Below are 17,477 nucleotides of genomic sequence, written 5' to 3' on the forward strand. Positions count from 1 at the left end.
TGAATGTTATTAAGTTACAGATGTCTTACACAGTAGTACTATTAAATAATGTAGAGCTTACAGTCTGCAAATGAGTCTGCATGTTGAACAGCTGCGAAATGCATTAATTTAGTATTCCATAGTACTACTGACACAGCCAAACAATAATGTAGAGCTTACAGTCTGCAAATGAGTCTGCATGTTGAACAGCTGCGAAATGCATTAATTTAGTATTCCATAGTACTACTGACACAGCCAAACAATAATGTAGAGCTTACAGTCTGCAAATGAGTCTGCATGTTGAACAGCTGCGAAATGCATTAATTTAGTATTCCATAGTACTACTGACACAGCCAAACAATAATGTAGAGCTTACAGTCTGCAAATGAGTCTGCATGTTGAACAGCTGCGAAATGCATTAATTTAGTATTCCATAGTACTACTGACACAGCCAAACAATAATGTAGAGCTTACAGTCTGCAAATGAGTCTGCATGTTGAACAGCTGCGAAATGCATTAATTTAGTATTCCATAGTACTACTGACACAGCCAAACAATAATGTAGAGCTTACAGTCTGCAAATGAGTCTGCATGTTGAACAGCTGCGAAATGCATTAATTTAGTATTCCATAGTACTACTGACACAGCCAAACAATAATGTAGAGCTTACAGTCTGCAAATGAGTCTGCATGTTGAACAGCTGCGAAATGCATTAATTTAGTATTCCATAGTACTACTGACACAGCCAAACATTAATGTACAGTTACAACAATCACATGAAACTGATTAAATAAAAAATTCAGTTTTTCGAGATTGAAAATCAACTGATTAGGATCAACTTTCCCTCTATTGCAGTGTAAGTTACACTAACGTGTGGACATGTTACAATAAAAACAAGAACATCTTATATATTTAAGTTAAGTTGCACAATATGTACAACATATGGACTACTGTAGCATGCATACGATATGCTTCGTAGACAAATAGCTGCATCAATTTTCTCTTCCTTTGGCTTTCCATACTTAGGGAAACCTATGGAGCCACGTATATACGTAGCTACTGTATTACGTCTTCATTTCTATTCCATGGTGCTCACAATTACTTAACCCACTCTACGAAAATGTTTTTATTTACCTTTAGCTCAAATGATGTATAATCTTGCAACATATGGACTTGTAAATTTCACAACACATATGTGAGGTTTCACAGTTCATTCAGACATATAGAGCTCTGTATGTAATATGTATGTCTTTTGCTTTTCTTTTCTACTCACAACAAAATACACGATATAATTTGACTCACTAATTTTAGTGCACATTATGTATCAAATAATTGTTAACTATTAGTGCAATTAGACTAGTGTAGCATTGCACACAACTTAATTCACACACAAATAGAGTTGTGTATCTACACATGCATATATGTGTGTAGACTATATATATGTGTGTATATATATGTGTGTACAGTATGTATGTATATATATATATATGTATATATTAGTGTTTGCACGGGTTATCCGGGTACCCGGGTACCCGCCCGACGTGATACTACCCGGTTCCTAATTTATTACCCGAATCCTACGCAAAGTGTGATTTAAAAAAAAAAAAAAATTGCAAACCGATGGTTAGGCAGATTTCCCATTGACTTAGTGTGTTGTTAGGCTACCATGTGGTCGAAGATAACAGCAATAACGAAAGTTTTCCATGGATATCTTATAACTGCGTCACAATTTCAGCTAATAAACAGATGGCTAGGCTAGATTACCCCCATTGACTTAGTGTGGTGTTAGGCAACCACGTGGTCGAACGTAACAGCAATAACGAAAGTATTCCATGGATGTCTTATAACTGCGTCACAACTTCAGCAAATAAACATATGGTTAGGCTAAGCTAGATTTCTCATTGACTTAGTGTGGTGTTAGGCTACCGTGTGGAAGAAATAATTATTTACTCACTCGTTTATTTCATAGAAGGAAAGGCTGACAAGGAATTTTACGAGATTTTTATGGATTATAGACGGGATAACTAAAAAATAGAAATCGCAAGTGGCTTTTTACTAATCGTTTATTCCAAATGCGATCACTTTGCGCGAATCGCGCAATATCGCGGCAAATGCGAACCCTGGGCCTGCATAATAGATAGTAGTAGTAGTAACAACTAAATTGGATATTTATATGGTTTGACCCAATAGACGTGCACGAGCAAGCATAAGCAGCGGCGGCAGTGCGATGTTAGTAGTAATGCTAATTATAATTAAATAATTAATTTATTAACAAGTTAATGAAAGAAACAAAAGCAAATAAATATTATTGAGGAGGGTTTTATACCTTATCTTACACCTACGTATTTGAACATGAAAACATTGTCAGTAGAGAATATAATGCATTTATTACAGCATCCAATATGTAATTTCTTGAAAATCGTGATACATGAGGGTAAACAATTTTTTCCCGGGTACCCGGATACCCGACGGGTAACGCCCCTCGGGTATCCGGTTCCCGATTTTTGGACCCGTGTAAACACTAGTATATATATATAAATGAGTATATATATATATATATGTATATATATATATGTGTGTATATATATGTGTGTGTATAACTGTATGTGTATATAAATATAAACCCCTTCGTCTACAGATAGACGCCAGTACCAATGAGAGGTCATAAACATATACGATATATATTCTATAATTTACGATGAGGATACAATAGCCATATAAACACTCCATACAAAGCTTAGGACTATTTTCGTTGTGATTACAATCGTTTACTTCAGAAAGGAAATGAGTTATCTGAATCATTTCCTATCTCATTGATCGTCTTTTGACAATCCATCTCTTTGATTTTATTTACTCAGTGAGTACCTAGATAGGCTCATCTTCAAGTGCATTGTAGTGTTTCTCTGTTAGTTCCTACAGTTTAGTACGTTCTAGTACATGTTCTTTCACTGTATGAAGAAGACTGTATGGAGCAGGACTGGATATAACCTTGCACAAAATAACAATATCTATCTCTGTCACTTACACTTTGAAATAAAAGACCCGTCAACTTCTACTTTCTATTTCCAGCTTTACGTGTGTACAGTACTATGTACTACCATGTAGTGTTTACTAAGTACAGTACTGTGAACAATTATACACATTTTAACACATTGTATGGGACTTTTTGAGTTTCGATCAATCCAATTTCACTAAGGCCCCCTTTCCTCCAAATTCCCCCCCTTTTTTTGTCATGCATATATATGTATACTATGGTGTAAATGTTGGCTAATATCCAATAAATTGATTGTGAAGGGAAAGAAAATGTCCACATCAAAGTAAACAATGAATTGCAACATGTGCAGCAGTTTTAGTGTGTGTATAGAGCTGTCTGTATGCTATGTGAGTAATATCATGTATTACTTAATACAGGATATACAAAGAATTATGATGTCATAGGGCAATGGTAATACTGCTATGCTATATATAGTATTATCATCCTGGAAGTATAACATGCAAAGTATTACCCTGACATAATGGCTACAGTATTAACCATGATACATAAAGTACAGAGTTAGCTCCCCCCTACCCCCCTCCCATGCAAAGTATTACCCTGACATAATGGCTACAGTATTAACCATGATACATAAAGTACAGAGTTAGCTCCCCCCTACCCCCCCCCCCCCCCTGAATGATCCGTGAGATAGAGACAGGTGGGTTAAGGAGGGCCATGTAGAGATATTAGGCAGATTATCAAGAGACAAAGGAACATTTGAATGACCCTTTAGGGGACCACATGGGAGATAACTTACATCCATCCATGAATTGTTGCAGTTGGTCACAGCTAGCAGTTGCACTAGAAGAATCTTTGTGTACTTTGTACCTCAAAATTAATCTCTTCAACTTTCATGAAATTGATACCAATGATAAAATTGATAGCTGTGAAACCTATAATCTGTGTACAGTATGTATGGATGTATGTATGGATGTACGTATGTATGTATGTATGTACTATGTATGTATGATGGGGTATTTTCTTTAATGAGGTATTGGGATCTTTATAGTAAGTGACATGTATACTGTATGAGGAAATTAATGAGAGCGGACCTTGGGGTAGGATGGGCAGGGGATTGAATCAGTGAGGTCCAGTAAGTCTACATATGTTACAGAGCTAATATTTAACCATTTGAATACAATAGTTTTCAATGCATTTAATCATGAAAGTATTAAGTGATACACATGTTCTGATCACATACATGTAAGCTACGTGCTATATGGCCTTGGTGGTAGTACTTGTAAATAATTGGACATTTTAACCTATCATGGTCGCAGCTATCGTATCCCTTGCCCCCTCATCATGGATCAAAGTCTCTCATCTCCTCTTTTGGATTGGTCCATTGATTTATGAGGGGTGCTTTAATGCAACAACCTTCTTTTGTTGTTCTCAAATGATTTTGAGAATGGTGCTTCACATCCTTTGCTTATGTTTAATTATATTGAATAAATGTGTTTTGTCGAAGGAAAGACAACCTCAGTTGAGCTGTGTCGATACCCCTAATTAATAAATGTATTAATCGTCATCACACAGGTTTTAAATATGCTTTTTAACATAAGAAACAGTATATATAGGCCTATATGTATATGTATTTTCTACATATGACTATATATATACCCAAACAAACATACCTTTGAAACTTCATTCTTCAATGCTAACATCTGTAATAAAGGATTCTGAATATTCTGCACACTAGTCAATGGGGAAATCATCGCCAAGCCGAGAGGATTAACACCCTTATTTTTGGCCGCTAACGATGCCATACCAGGAATCTTCAAGTCTTTCATATTCAAATTACTCATCATCTCAAACTGCTCAAGTTTCCCGCCCGTGCGGAAAACTCTCTCCCCGATGGCGAATAATGGATCAATAATGACCTCCCTTCACTGTCCTCTCTTCTCAAAATTCAACGACCGACTTGGAAGAACCAACTAGATAATATATTCACCTATATGAAGGGATACGGATGAACGAACGTGTTTACTCAGAGTCGCTGGATGGACAGATTTCACAATATTATCAATTTACTCAAGCATGACAGAAATGTTGATCAAATATTTGTTCTTCCTCAAGAAACCAAGAAAAGATGTATCGTATCCTTTATTTTCCAAGATTAACAACTAGTGCAGTAACGTCTTACGCAGTTTAGCCACGTGCCACCGAATTATGCTCCAAGAATTAATTCGGATTATATTACATATCTATACTATCACATACAAATAACAGTGATCATACAGTATACACAATCACAGGCACCAGTTCATTATGAACTCAATCCGGTACATGTCCCAAAGCCAAGAAAGTATTCTCCCCAAAAAAGACAATGGACAGAGAACAATGAAACTTGAATAGATTCCAACAATATCAGCTACGTACTGTAAAATGAAATCTCTCTCTTGATCTAGTTGGTGCGGTAGTCTGTCATAGTGTTTAATCTAAGTTCCATTTATCTAATTATCGATCACAACCTTAACCCAATAGGACATGAACAGGATGCCGTAGTGCTGTTGTACTTCCTACTGATAACCACATGTGATATCGCAATCAATGTTTGAATTTGAACTATCTAACGTCTGCAGCGTGCACAAGGCCTAGCAGTCAGTCCCGTTGCTAGTCAGTCAGTCGATGCTACGTTGTTTTCGGAATGTGCCCATATATCAATCCACATCTGAAAAAATCCTGCTGTTTATTTCGCTTCAGCGGTTGCCAGGGTCATCCTAGTGGAGAATATGTTTTCCAGATTTCAGGTTTAATGTCGGGAGAGAAATCTGAATCCAAGGACGTGCATCCGTTGAAATTCCAGTCCACAGAAAGAACTACGACAGAACAATCCGAGACTTGACCTTCGCAATATAGTGCAATGGAGTTGAATTAACGCTTGTACAGCATGGCACTGTACAGTCGGATGTGCTTTATTCTAACATGCATAGGCAAATTGTGGTTAAATAGCTGCTGTATAAATCTTCAATCTTATCTCAAAGTAATCAAAAGAGTTTGCTTCCTGTCTTTTCCTCTACAAAGAAATAAATATACAAATACTGGTAGTAAAGGAGGTGGTAAAATACTGTCCTTATATCCTGCATGCATGCATCAATAAGCTCTATATATCCTTATCTAGCTGCTACTTTTCCTTCTCCCCTGGTCTTTGTTTCCAATCCTCTCACAACAAACCACAAAATGCCTGCTGCCTCTGACTGTTTCTCATCAACTTATAAAAGCTGCTGCTCGCTGCCTGTCAGCAGTACTGGATTACACTCTACTACTATTGCACATATTCCCTGCACACAGAGATGATGGTGATGGTGATGTTGATGATGTTATGAGAGTGAAAACTGCATGCAGCTTCCTTCCATTCTCGTAATTAAAACACACAGCTTGCAGTGAGTACAAAGGTTGAAGACTTACACAAACAGAGAGATCATTTTGCACTGGTAGGTTAAACTGTGTATTAAGAGAAAGTCTTTGCTCTATCCCTCACTCTCTCTTCTATTACACAAACTGTATTGTTGCTAATGTGTGTTTTGGTCAGACCTATTTAAGTATAAGACTGCCAGCATGATTTCCTTGTACTGCCGTAGTAGTACGTACACACACACAGGGTAGGCAGAAAAATGCTCAAATCTGTGCACAAGTTTCTCCAATAGCTAAATCACAATCTTTGCCGACAACCGCACATGTGCTGAGATTTCATACACTGCTGCATGAGAACATACACACACACACATGCACACAGTCAGCTACCTCACACTAATTGAAATCTTGGAATAGGGCATATATTACTAACAGTTGCTATAGTAACATGGTGTCTGAGACACATCTGACCAATGTTGGCAGGAGATATGGGGGTTTAGTTTTTGGGTTGAACAAAGGGAATCAGATACCTTGGTATAAAATTTTGCAACTGGAACAACTACAAAGGGAGCTATCAATGATCCTTTTGTTCTTAAAGGACAATTGGCAGCAATTACCTTTACCAGTAGTATATATGTATGCATAAATATATATTCTCTAGTACATATATAGTAAACAAAGGATGCAGGGATACTGTGGCAGAGAAATAAATTAATTCATGACTGAACACATGATGATAGGGGGTACTGTAAACTTGTTTATCCAAACAAAGCTGTGTCAATATTGATTTTTGCTCTAGCAGGGCTACAAGTAGCTTTCTTACAGAGTATATACATATATATTAGTTTGACTAATAGTCAGCATATGCAAGTGTTCCAAAGTATAACTTTGTTTGATTTTTTTTATAAATACTATATATAAAATAGATATATAATTAATTAAAATTTTAATAATAATGCCTTTTTTTTGTTTTCATTAGGAATACAGTCCTTTGTTACATATGTATATTTTGCTTACAAGTGTGGAATGAAATATTATTACAGATATATAGCACCAAGTAGTACCAAATAATTACTCGGCCATACTCTGTAATAATAAGAAGTTACGGAAACGGCAATGTTATTTTATGCGTACACCACATACTAGTGCATAGTCTAAACTTGCATTGACAGCCTTTGTAGCACAGACACGACAAATCACTTATTCTCGCATTGAGATAATCTGATTTTTGTACCATCAGTCTTTCAGTTCGTTTAAAATAAATATTGATGACAAGATATTTAATATGAAACAATTAAAACTACTAAATATTTGAATTTCCTGTCCACCCAACACCACCACCACCCTCCTGAATAGGCTTTGTTCCTAATCATGACTGATGATGCACATACCACATTTGAAAACTGCAAAGCCTTTGTTTTAGCTATTGCTAATTACAAAAACACACACACAATATAGAAAAAAATCATAATGAATTAACTTTAAAGTAGTATCTTTCAAGTTTGAGGAAATATATATTACACCAATCGATTTTTCTTTATTCAATTAAAGTTTAACATTTATGTCTTTTTTCTTCAAGTTTAAATAAGGTCATTCCTAACACAAAGGATGAGAGATCCAAAACTGATTTTTTTTTATAATATTATTTCCACATCCCCCTCACCTTGCTCTATTTGTTTGTATTTTACAGATTTGGGAAATTCAAACAAAGCCAATTTACACTAATGAATTGGCTGCAGCAATTAAGGCTCAAAATTTCTCCACAAAGAGTTTTGCACTTTGTACTACTTCCATATATGGGTGTAGCGTGTGGCCATATATCCTTGGATGGTTAAATGTCTGCCCAAGGCTACAGTAGAACTTGACTTCTTTGTTCTCTGTATGTGTGTATATATAACTCACAGCTTCACAGATATTGTAGGGTGTCCAAATTGGGTCAAAAAGTTAAATCCCTATTCATCAGAGGAGGGGCGGGATTATGTAAGATGTTGGAAAGAATCAAAATACTCTGGGAAAATAGAAATCAATACATTTCGCAGTCTATCACCTCGACACAAAAGATGCAAAATACACATTACAGACAGATGAGGAGGGTTGAGAGTGAAAAAGAACAGGTGTAGCATAAAAGATGGATTATCTGACAGGGGTATGAAGGTTTATCTAGGGTACAGTAGTAGTTAAATGATTGAAATCTGTGTTTACTTTGAAATGAGATTTAAGAGGAGGGACAACAGAGGGGAAGTGGGACAATATCATGGTTAAAAAGAAAAGGCACAAATATGCAAGAAAAAAAGACGTTTTGCCTCATTGGTGACCGTAGATGTTAAATAGAATATCACCAAAAATTGCTGTACATACAATTTAAATTACAAGAATATTTCTTTCCCTTTTCTGAAAACTTTTAAATACACTATTTTTAAGATTTACAAGTTGCTTCTTTTTTTCTCCACTTTAACTATAATGTGACCTAGTGTGCAAAAAGTTCTTGGGTGTGTTACTTTTTTTGTTTTAGGATAATACACTAAGATTCATTAAATCAGGTTTGATGATACCCAAGGTTGGTGACAATCATCTTCTAAATACAGGATTCAATTGCTGTCTCAATTTCAGTACTTTTGCTTAATTCCCAAGAGGATCATTGAGAAGTCCACAGCTGCTAAAGAGAGCAACACACTCATCATCAAGTCACAGATTGGAATCAACCAACGAAAAGTTGCTAATTTAATGCTTTCAATGTATCATGAGGATTTCAGCATGTTTACATGCAAGAAATCTGTGTTCCTGTTTCTACACTTTTGTGATCATGAACTATACAGGCTTCCATCTTGTGAGGAGGAGGAGGAGTCCATGTACTTTGTTACCCTATCATGGGTTACAAAACGACCTACAAAGTTTGTTATGCTATGCAAAGCCCCTGCCCCAAGGAATGCTCTTCATGGAAACATCCAATTTGTTACTGTCGATGACAGCTTCAAAATATCAAATACGCAAAAATGGTGACACTTTAAAGAAATATTTGACCAACAAACTTTTTACAGTTAGCAGCTTTGTTATGGGATCAGAGGTAATTTTCAGCTGGCCCCGAGGATCAAGAGACAAACATGGGTGGGTGGTATATTGGTATGCTGGTACCAAAAGTCAAGGCCCTTTTTAGTATTAATCAATGGTCCTTGTGTATCAGAATCTGTCACCACCCTAAACTCAAAGCGAATATCTTCCAAGACCGGAGGCCATTGAGTATTAGTAAAAGCTGGGCAACTTGAAATGATTTACAAAAAATAACAGCTTGATTGAATTTGGAAGACATAATTTGACCAGAATTTCTTTTGCGTTTCAATCTTGCATTTCAAAAGTTACTTTTTAAAACTAATCTGAATTTATAGTTTATACACAGATCCCAGTAAGTTCAACACAAAATGCAGCTGACACATTCACATGCTCTTCAACATATCATTTTACTGTACTATGTTGCATAAATTTGTGAATTTCTTTTTAATTTATAAGAAAATTTATTTCACAAAACCATTACAATTTTAACAATGGGTTATTAGCATTAATAACCAAAGGGAAACCACTTTCAGCATTGACTTGCCTTTAAATACATTTCATATGCAGCACAAGAGTAGTATGCACGCTAACCCTGGATACAGCTCATACTGCACGTACCTTAGCCGATCTTTGACCTCCACCTAGAACAGTAAGGATGTTCTACTACATATGGGGAAGTCAATCAGCATACATTTCATATCTTCATTGTAACCTGACCTTTAGAGTTTGACTTCTGCTGAAACCTTAAATGAGCTTCCACCTATACCAACTTGTGGAGTAATTTTAGGTATCATTTGGGTAATCTACCATGCATGTATAATCCCATTGAAGATCATGTAATTTTGATGTTGACCATTTGGACCTCTGCTGACCCCAAATGACCTTTGATTACCACCCAAAATAATAGGATTCGTGTACTCACTATAAGAAGACTTGCCAAATATGAGCTATGTGATGTAACCTATCCTGGGATATCATGTTTTCAAAGTTCAAGAGCCTACAAACCATTGAAACCTTTAATAAATCTCTTCACTCTTGAGACTACATAATTGATGATTACATCTCTTGTTTTCTAAATAATTATTTACATTCAAGTATGAATTTGTTGTTCCAATGTGCTGGTACTACTTAACTGTCATTTCGGAGACGACTGTACATGTACAATAATAATTTCATCATGTGAGAATAAATGGTAATTTAAACAATTAGTATCATTATTATTGATTTATTCCTATGGCAAGGACTAAAACATTAATAAAAAAGCAAAATAGAGAAACAGTTTATTATAGGACATTTCAAAATTTCAGTGTCTAGACTTTTATATCATAAATTAACAATATCAGAGATAGCCCTTAATTATAGTCTTCCCTTGTAAAGTCAGTTCTATTAATATCTCCAAAATTCTTGGCTTGTGCTTATAACCTTTCACGAACTGTTTTTGTACTTGTTACTAAAATCCTGTGACTATTCTTGAAGACGTGAGTTATACACTGATAAATCCAAAGTAATTAAAGATCTCTCAGTAACGCAGCATTTCCCTCCCCCCCCCCCGCCCCCCATCCCTCAACCTCTGACTACTGGATGCAGGAATGACATTAATCAAAACTTTACAAAAACAAAAGATCCAGGTTACAAAACTCAAGTTTTATTGCAACTCAAAAATGGAGACGAATATGACACTGGAAACTGAAATTGACAAAACTGGCTAACATCCAATTAAAGAACTCTGACAAAATGGCCACCAGCCAAGTGAACAAATTATCATGTGATCATATAGTATGATGCTATAAAGACTTGCATTATTCATTAACGACTACCGGTGACACAAAATTGTCAGCGGCTATTCTTAGAATTAACTCAATCCTCCGGTCTGTTTCTTGTTTTCTTGTTATTTTTTATTTATTCATTCATTCAGTTATTTTGTTTCCAGCATATTTACAAAGTGTTTACAAAACTATTGTGGTGATCTGATGGAAAGAGTAGTCAACATATGGATATAAAAGTTTGCAGGCTATCTTCATATCTTGCTTGATTAAATTTTGTTGCATGGCAAAGGAGAAAACAGAAGAATGAGCAACATCTATTAAAGCAATGATTTTTCGCCTTGATGATACGATGGGTAAATTGCAACCTATAGATGTATACACTGTACTATAATGCAGAACTGATCATGTATTAATGAATAAGAAAGGTTGAAACTATATAAAATACACTCATTTTTAGTTTTGATGATAATTGTAACTTTTGTAGTCATGCAGACGGATGTGTGTGTATGTATGACGCCTTGCTTGTAAACACGATATCACAGGAAGGGAAGCATGGACCAATCTCATATTTGGTATAATGTAGGAGTACCACATTGAGTCGAAGAAGCCAATTATTTTTGGGGGAGGTCAAATGTCATTTGGGGTCACACCCGGGGTCATTTCACAATGCTTTTGGCTGTACTATTTAGACTGAAGTATGTTGTTCATCCTGGCTATACCCTACAGCCTAGTGTGACACATTCATAAAAGAATATTCATGTAGCATCATTGAAACCACACTGCAGTTTTGCTGTAGGGTTTTATAATTATTTCCTGGGAATGTCACTTAAACAAGTTTTGCTGTTTTCCTTTCAAACTTCAAAATGTCAATTATGAGCTAACTGAATATCTTTTAAATATTTTGTATGGAATTCTGAAACACTTTTCTCTTCTAATCTTTCTCAGTTTTCATGTTTATTTAAAATATTATATGTTTTACTGCTTTCTACAAGAATGAATAAGAAAACTTTCCAGACAATTTTGTTTTGAAAACAGTCATTTACATAAATGCAGAAATGTAATTGCAAAACCTGATTAGGTATCGCTATGGAGAAATCCGACCTAGAATTCTTCTAGACACCATGAAAGTTTGAATTATAAAAGTTAATGAGATTTGAATGTTTAAGCTATTGATTTTATAAACAGGTTCATTATAATGTTTGAATCTATTGATTTTATAAACAAGTTCATATTGAATATCTGCTTCTATAATTTTCATGATGAGAATGATTAATATACACCTGCAGACTGCAGGCCTATTGGAGAAACCTCTTAAAAGATGAGATCATTATTTATAGCCCTATATTTGAGCATGCTTGCTACAAAGTACTAGAAGGTTTCAAAATACCTTCCTGCTGGTTCTGCACCTCCCAAATTATTTCCAGACACACAGGGAGTGCATAATTAGACAATTATATGTCTCGCTGAGAATAAAAACATACCCTGAGAGTGGTGGTTAAGTGCATGTTGAAGCATGGGTTACCATTACTTCACTTTCTATAACATGTTTGGGGCCGATACTGTTGACTATTAAAATCCTGACAATGGTTTTGGTTCCTATTTATTTTTATTTTCAATTATCAGTTCTGTCGGGATGTGATTAGAAATAACTTAAATGTCCAGGATGTATATTTCTCTGTTAATTATAACTATATATACTGCTAAATTCCACGTTTTTCGTCATTAGATGGGCCTGCCAAACAGACAATACTGCCCGTGTATACAGTTTCCTTCATTCTCTTTCAGTGCCAGTGCATCATTGCTTTCATAGATAGACAATCTTCTAAAATAAACCTCCCATTGTTTTTGGATGGTTCAGTGATCTCTGGCTCTATAGACATAACAATTTAGTTATGTAGTCAAAATAAAGAAAACCTAACTCAAATTTTCATTTTGTATTTAAAAATAAACATTCACCAACAGATGTTCAACTCAACAGGCACTCCAGAGATTGACCTTTGGAGGTTCTCGGAAACATCTTCACATCTTAGCAACAGTTAAGTAACAGCCTGACCATCTCAGTAAGATGATTTCATAGCAACGCCATACATAACATATGGAGGATATTTTTCCTTCTCATCATGGACAGAGTATAGATAGCTTGTGACATTTTTATGGCTTCAAGTTTACATAGTTACTACTAATACTTCATCAACTTTATCAAATAGTGGGGGGGGGGGGGTGAGGGGGCATTGACATCGTTCTTATTGTAACCTTGTCTACACTTGTATTAGATACAATAAAACTTGGAAATTTTTCTTTTTCCCAGATGGAAGGTTAAAATATTAAGGTTAAAAATACAAATGTTCTAATCATAGCTAAAATATTAGTTTGACTACATAACAGTTGGCTGACCAGTATGGGGGTCTTTCCTGGAAAAATGGTTAATATGAACGACGCACTTTAAAAAAAAAATAATAATTAATCAACAACAAGCAAGGTGACATGAAAATTATCCACATTTAACATCTTTGTGAAATTTAAAGTAAAAAATGTTCTTTCTTCTTTCAAAATTTGTTTTGTAAAGTTGTTAGTTTTCCCATCAAAACTAATTGATTTATAAATCCTCAAAGATAGTATCTATGTAAAAATTGAACAAACTTGAAAGAGATGTGGGGTGTAGGTGGAGGGGAACAGACAACATTTGATTTATATTTATGATACTGTAAAATGTGTTGTTTACTCTCACCATTAGTATACATACATTATGTGAGTGATTTATCTTCCTCTTTATGTAGAAACTACAATGATCTTCAGTGTTATAGACATATATACCTCCACTACCTTCATATGTACCTTAACTTCATGTCATGTGCAACATGTTTAAACAGCCATGCCCTATGCCATTATCGTAATGCACATTTGAATTATTGATGATACAGTTGTCAGTTGAAGTGGCCCAGTGTACACTAACTTAAATTACAGCTGTCTGTCATAAGTGTATCCAATTTTAAAGTAGAACTGCATTTGCCTGCAAATATGCAGTATTGTAGTGTACGTGTGTGGAGTGCTTGCAGTGTTAGGAAGAACTTTTCGGTTGCTTCATGGTGTTAATTTTTGGCCAACAACATACCAGGGAGTATAGTCATATTGTAGGTAGCTACAAAGTGAGGGAGCTTGTGAGCGCTGTGACAGGCTCAGAATAAGTTGCCTGCTCAGCTAGCCTCTGAAACTGCAAATGTACAGAGACAATATAAACATGAAGTTTCAACGTTCAGTTATGTAGGTATCGTTCACTTGACAAGTAAAGCCAACACTGTAGCGAACGAATGCACACACGCACGCACACTACAATAATATTGCTAAAAACTGAACAAGTGTGAACTGTGCGATGTGATGTTAATGGTTGTTAGTACTGGTGGCAACTGCCACAAATTGTAGCTAAAAATTTATACAATTGATCAACTGCTTTTCCTGGAAAATCTGACCGTCCAAGGCAAACATTGTCAAGGAGGAGTTAGTTAACACAATTTAAAATGAAAACAGTTTGGGAACTTGGGTTGAATGATGGTAAACTGAATTCTAACTTTGTGGGATATGTGACCATTTTTTAAACTTTCTAGCATATTATTTCGGATTGAAACTGATAAAAATTTAGGTCAATATGTGATTGAATTATCTGCATATCAACTTCCTTCATATTTTAAATAATGCCTCCTTTTCACCACAACAATTTAGAAAGTGTAAAAACAAATATTTCCAGTCATTAACACCAACACTAAAAATTAAATTAAGACACGTTTTCCTCATATGGACTTCTAAATGTGAGAATGATATTGTTATAACACACTGCCCCATGCTGTGAATAATTCACACAGAATTATAATTTTTCACACTGAGCATTTCCCCCCCCCCCCCCCCCCCCATCATGTTATTAACATTTCTCAAAAGATGTTTCTACAAAACAAGGGATTTGCGGATCGAACGAATAAACAAAGTAGTCTTGTGTTTTTCCAGTCTGACTATATTATTCTCTTGGACACAATTATCTGAAATTTAATGCAGCTGGGAATAAATTTAATATTAACAGAAATTTTAATTTCATAATTGCAAGAGACCTTTTTCTCTCGTTCTTTAACTTCTCAACAGCCTTTCTTTTAACCAGGGCACCACAAAGCCCTGGGCTGCTTTAATTGATAGGGAGCCTGACAGAGGGCCTCACCATTTCTCATTATCAATTAACACAATAACACAAGTCCCGTTCACATTGACCTCCCTTGCTTTCCCCCCATGATTCATATTCTACATTCTTGAAATTTTTCAATACTGAGTGAACATTCCCAGCATATTTCTACAAACTGACTAGGTTAGAACCCATTAGCGTATAGTGCACACCCCTGCTGGGGTATACTTCCATTCCAGCTATGCTTCTGCCTGTGGTATTTTGAGTCAATCAGAATATAGATTTCCGGCTTACATTTCACAGCAGATCCAAATACAACTTTGTACATCTTACCAACCCTACTACATAAGTCTCCCTTCATGTCCTCAATTATAAAAGCATCTGTTTGGCTTGGATTGTCAATTCTTGGCTAATATTTTACCAAGACTATATACTAACTGGTGTAGCTCAGTCAAAATCAAAATTTGCAATGATGACAAATTAGGCAAATTCCACCATTTTTGTCAAGAAAAAAAAAAGTTAAAGAAAGGAAATTCATTATGCTGAAATGGAGAGAGGAAATGTTTTTCAAAAGTCTAAGTATTAAAGTCAGTGAGTTGACAAAACAAATGCCATATTTAAGCAGAGTAATTTAAAATATCATGTTTGCACATGTTTTTCTTGGAAACAACGTATGAGATTTTGTGTGAAGAATTTAATGAATTTCCAAAATGCTGTATCACTTTGACCCCCACTTATTAGAAATGCTGACTGGTTAATTTCCACTATAGGAATTATGACTGAATGATCGTGGTCATGAATGTGTTGACATCAAAGTGAAGTAGTATCATGAGTCCATTCAAAAGACACATACATTCTGCACTGTACTGGGATACTTTATAAGAAATGTCACCCAAGATACAGCCTGGGCAAAAAAAAACCAAACAAGATGATCTTTGAAAGGCAGCACTGTACTGATACACTCTCAGCTCTGCTGTGCCCTTACATTGGGACGGTGCCCATGTAATCATAACAGTGTTCCGGCATATATGTCATCGTATGGGTACCTTGATAAATGAATAAATGATGTAAAACCTGTAAAATTTCAGGATTCTTTTATTTGAGCACAGCGCTTACAGGGAGGGAGCAAGCTGTCTTACCCGTCCTTTGGCCAGTGAGGACAAACAAGTCACAACTAAAACACTTTTCAGTTGTTTCCTTAAATTAAAACAACTTGATGCAATTGGATTGGTTGCAACAAACTGAATATTCATTCACCTACTCACCAAGGCCTGACCTAGATATCAGCAACCAATGTCATTGTGCATATTCACACTTGAAACGTAGCAAACAGCAAACCTGATGTAACCTTAATCAACTGCTTGTTTGTATTCTTGTACAGTGAAGGATGACTTTTGCAGGCAACTTCAATCCAGCACAAAGTGTAACTTTTTTCTTCAAATAAAAGGCCAACAGCTGTCATTTCCCCATCAAACTGAGGGCGCTATTCAAAAATAACCTTAAGCATTTTTTTACAGTTTGATCTTCAAGTTTACAAAAGCACTATATATAGTTAAACCATATGTGATTTCAAATTAAAAAGTGGAAAAGATGAATTAGTCACCCAACCATTTCATGATTACAAACAGATCAGATCCCCATTGGTGTGGATCACTAAGAACAGTATATTAGTGTTTATATTAGTGTTTGCACGGGTTATCCGGGTACCCGGGTACCCGCCCGACGCGACACTACCCGGTTCCTAATTTATTACCCGAATCCTACGCAAAGTGTGATTTAAAAAAAAAAAAAAAATCGCACACCGACGGTTAGGCAGATTTCCCATTGACTTAGTGTGGTGTTAGGCTACAATGTGGTCGAATATAACAGCAATAACGAAGGTACCCGCCCGACGCGATATATACTACCCGGTTCCTAATTTATTACCCGAATCCTACGCAAAGTGTGATTGTTTTAAAAAAAAATTGCAAACCGATGGTTAGGCAGATTTCCCATTGACTTAGTGTGTTGTTAGGCTACCATGTGGTCGAAGATAACAGCAATAACGAAAGCTTTCCATAGATATCTTATAACTGCGTCACAATTTCAGCTAATAAACAGATGGCTAGGCTAGATTACCCCCATTGACTTAGTGTGG

The 17,477-nt window shown here is 35.7% G+C and overlaps 1 protein-coding gene across 11 annotated transcripts in view; it reads right to left on the reverse strand.

Moving 5' to 3' along the window:
• Positions 1–17,477, reverse strand: part of LOC139959624 (RNA binding protein fox-1 homolog 2-like) — a 226,523-nt gene that overhangs the window by 88,972 nt on the left and 120,074 nt on the right. The window contains exon 1 of one of the 11 annotated variants that reach the window (XM_071957391.1): positions 4,645–6,696. The exons of the other annotated variants lie outside the window; for them this stretch is intronic. Coding sequence (XP_071813492.1) covers positions 4,645–4,818 — 174 coding nt within the window. The 5' untranslated portion in view covers positions 4,819–6,696. Of the gene's footprint in view, positions 1–4,644; positions 6,697–17,477 lie in introns of those variants that run through there. 11 annotated transcript variants of the gene reach the window in all.

The sequence above is a fragment of the Apostichopus japonicus genome, chromosome 19 (genome assembly GCF_037975245.1).
Source record: "Apostichopus japonicus isolate 1M-3 chromosome 19, ASM3797524v1, whole genome shotgun sequence".
Classification (NCBI taxonomy): domain Eukaryota; kingdom Metazoa; phylum Echinodermata; class Holothuroidea; order Aspidochirotida; family Stichopodidae; genus Apostichopus; species Apostichopus japonicus.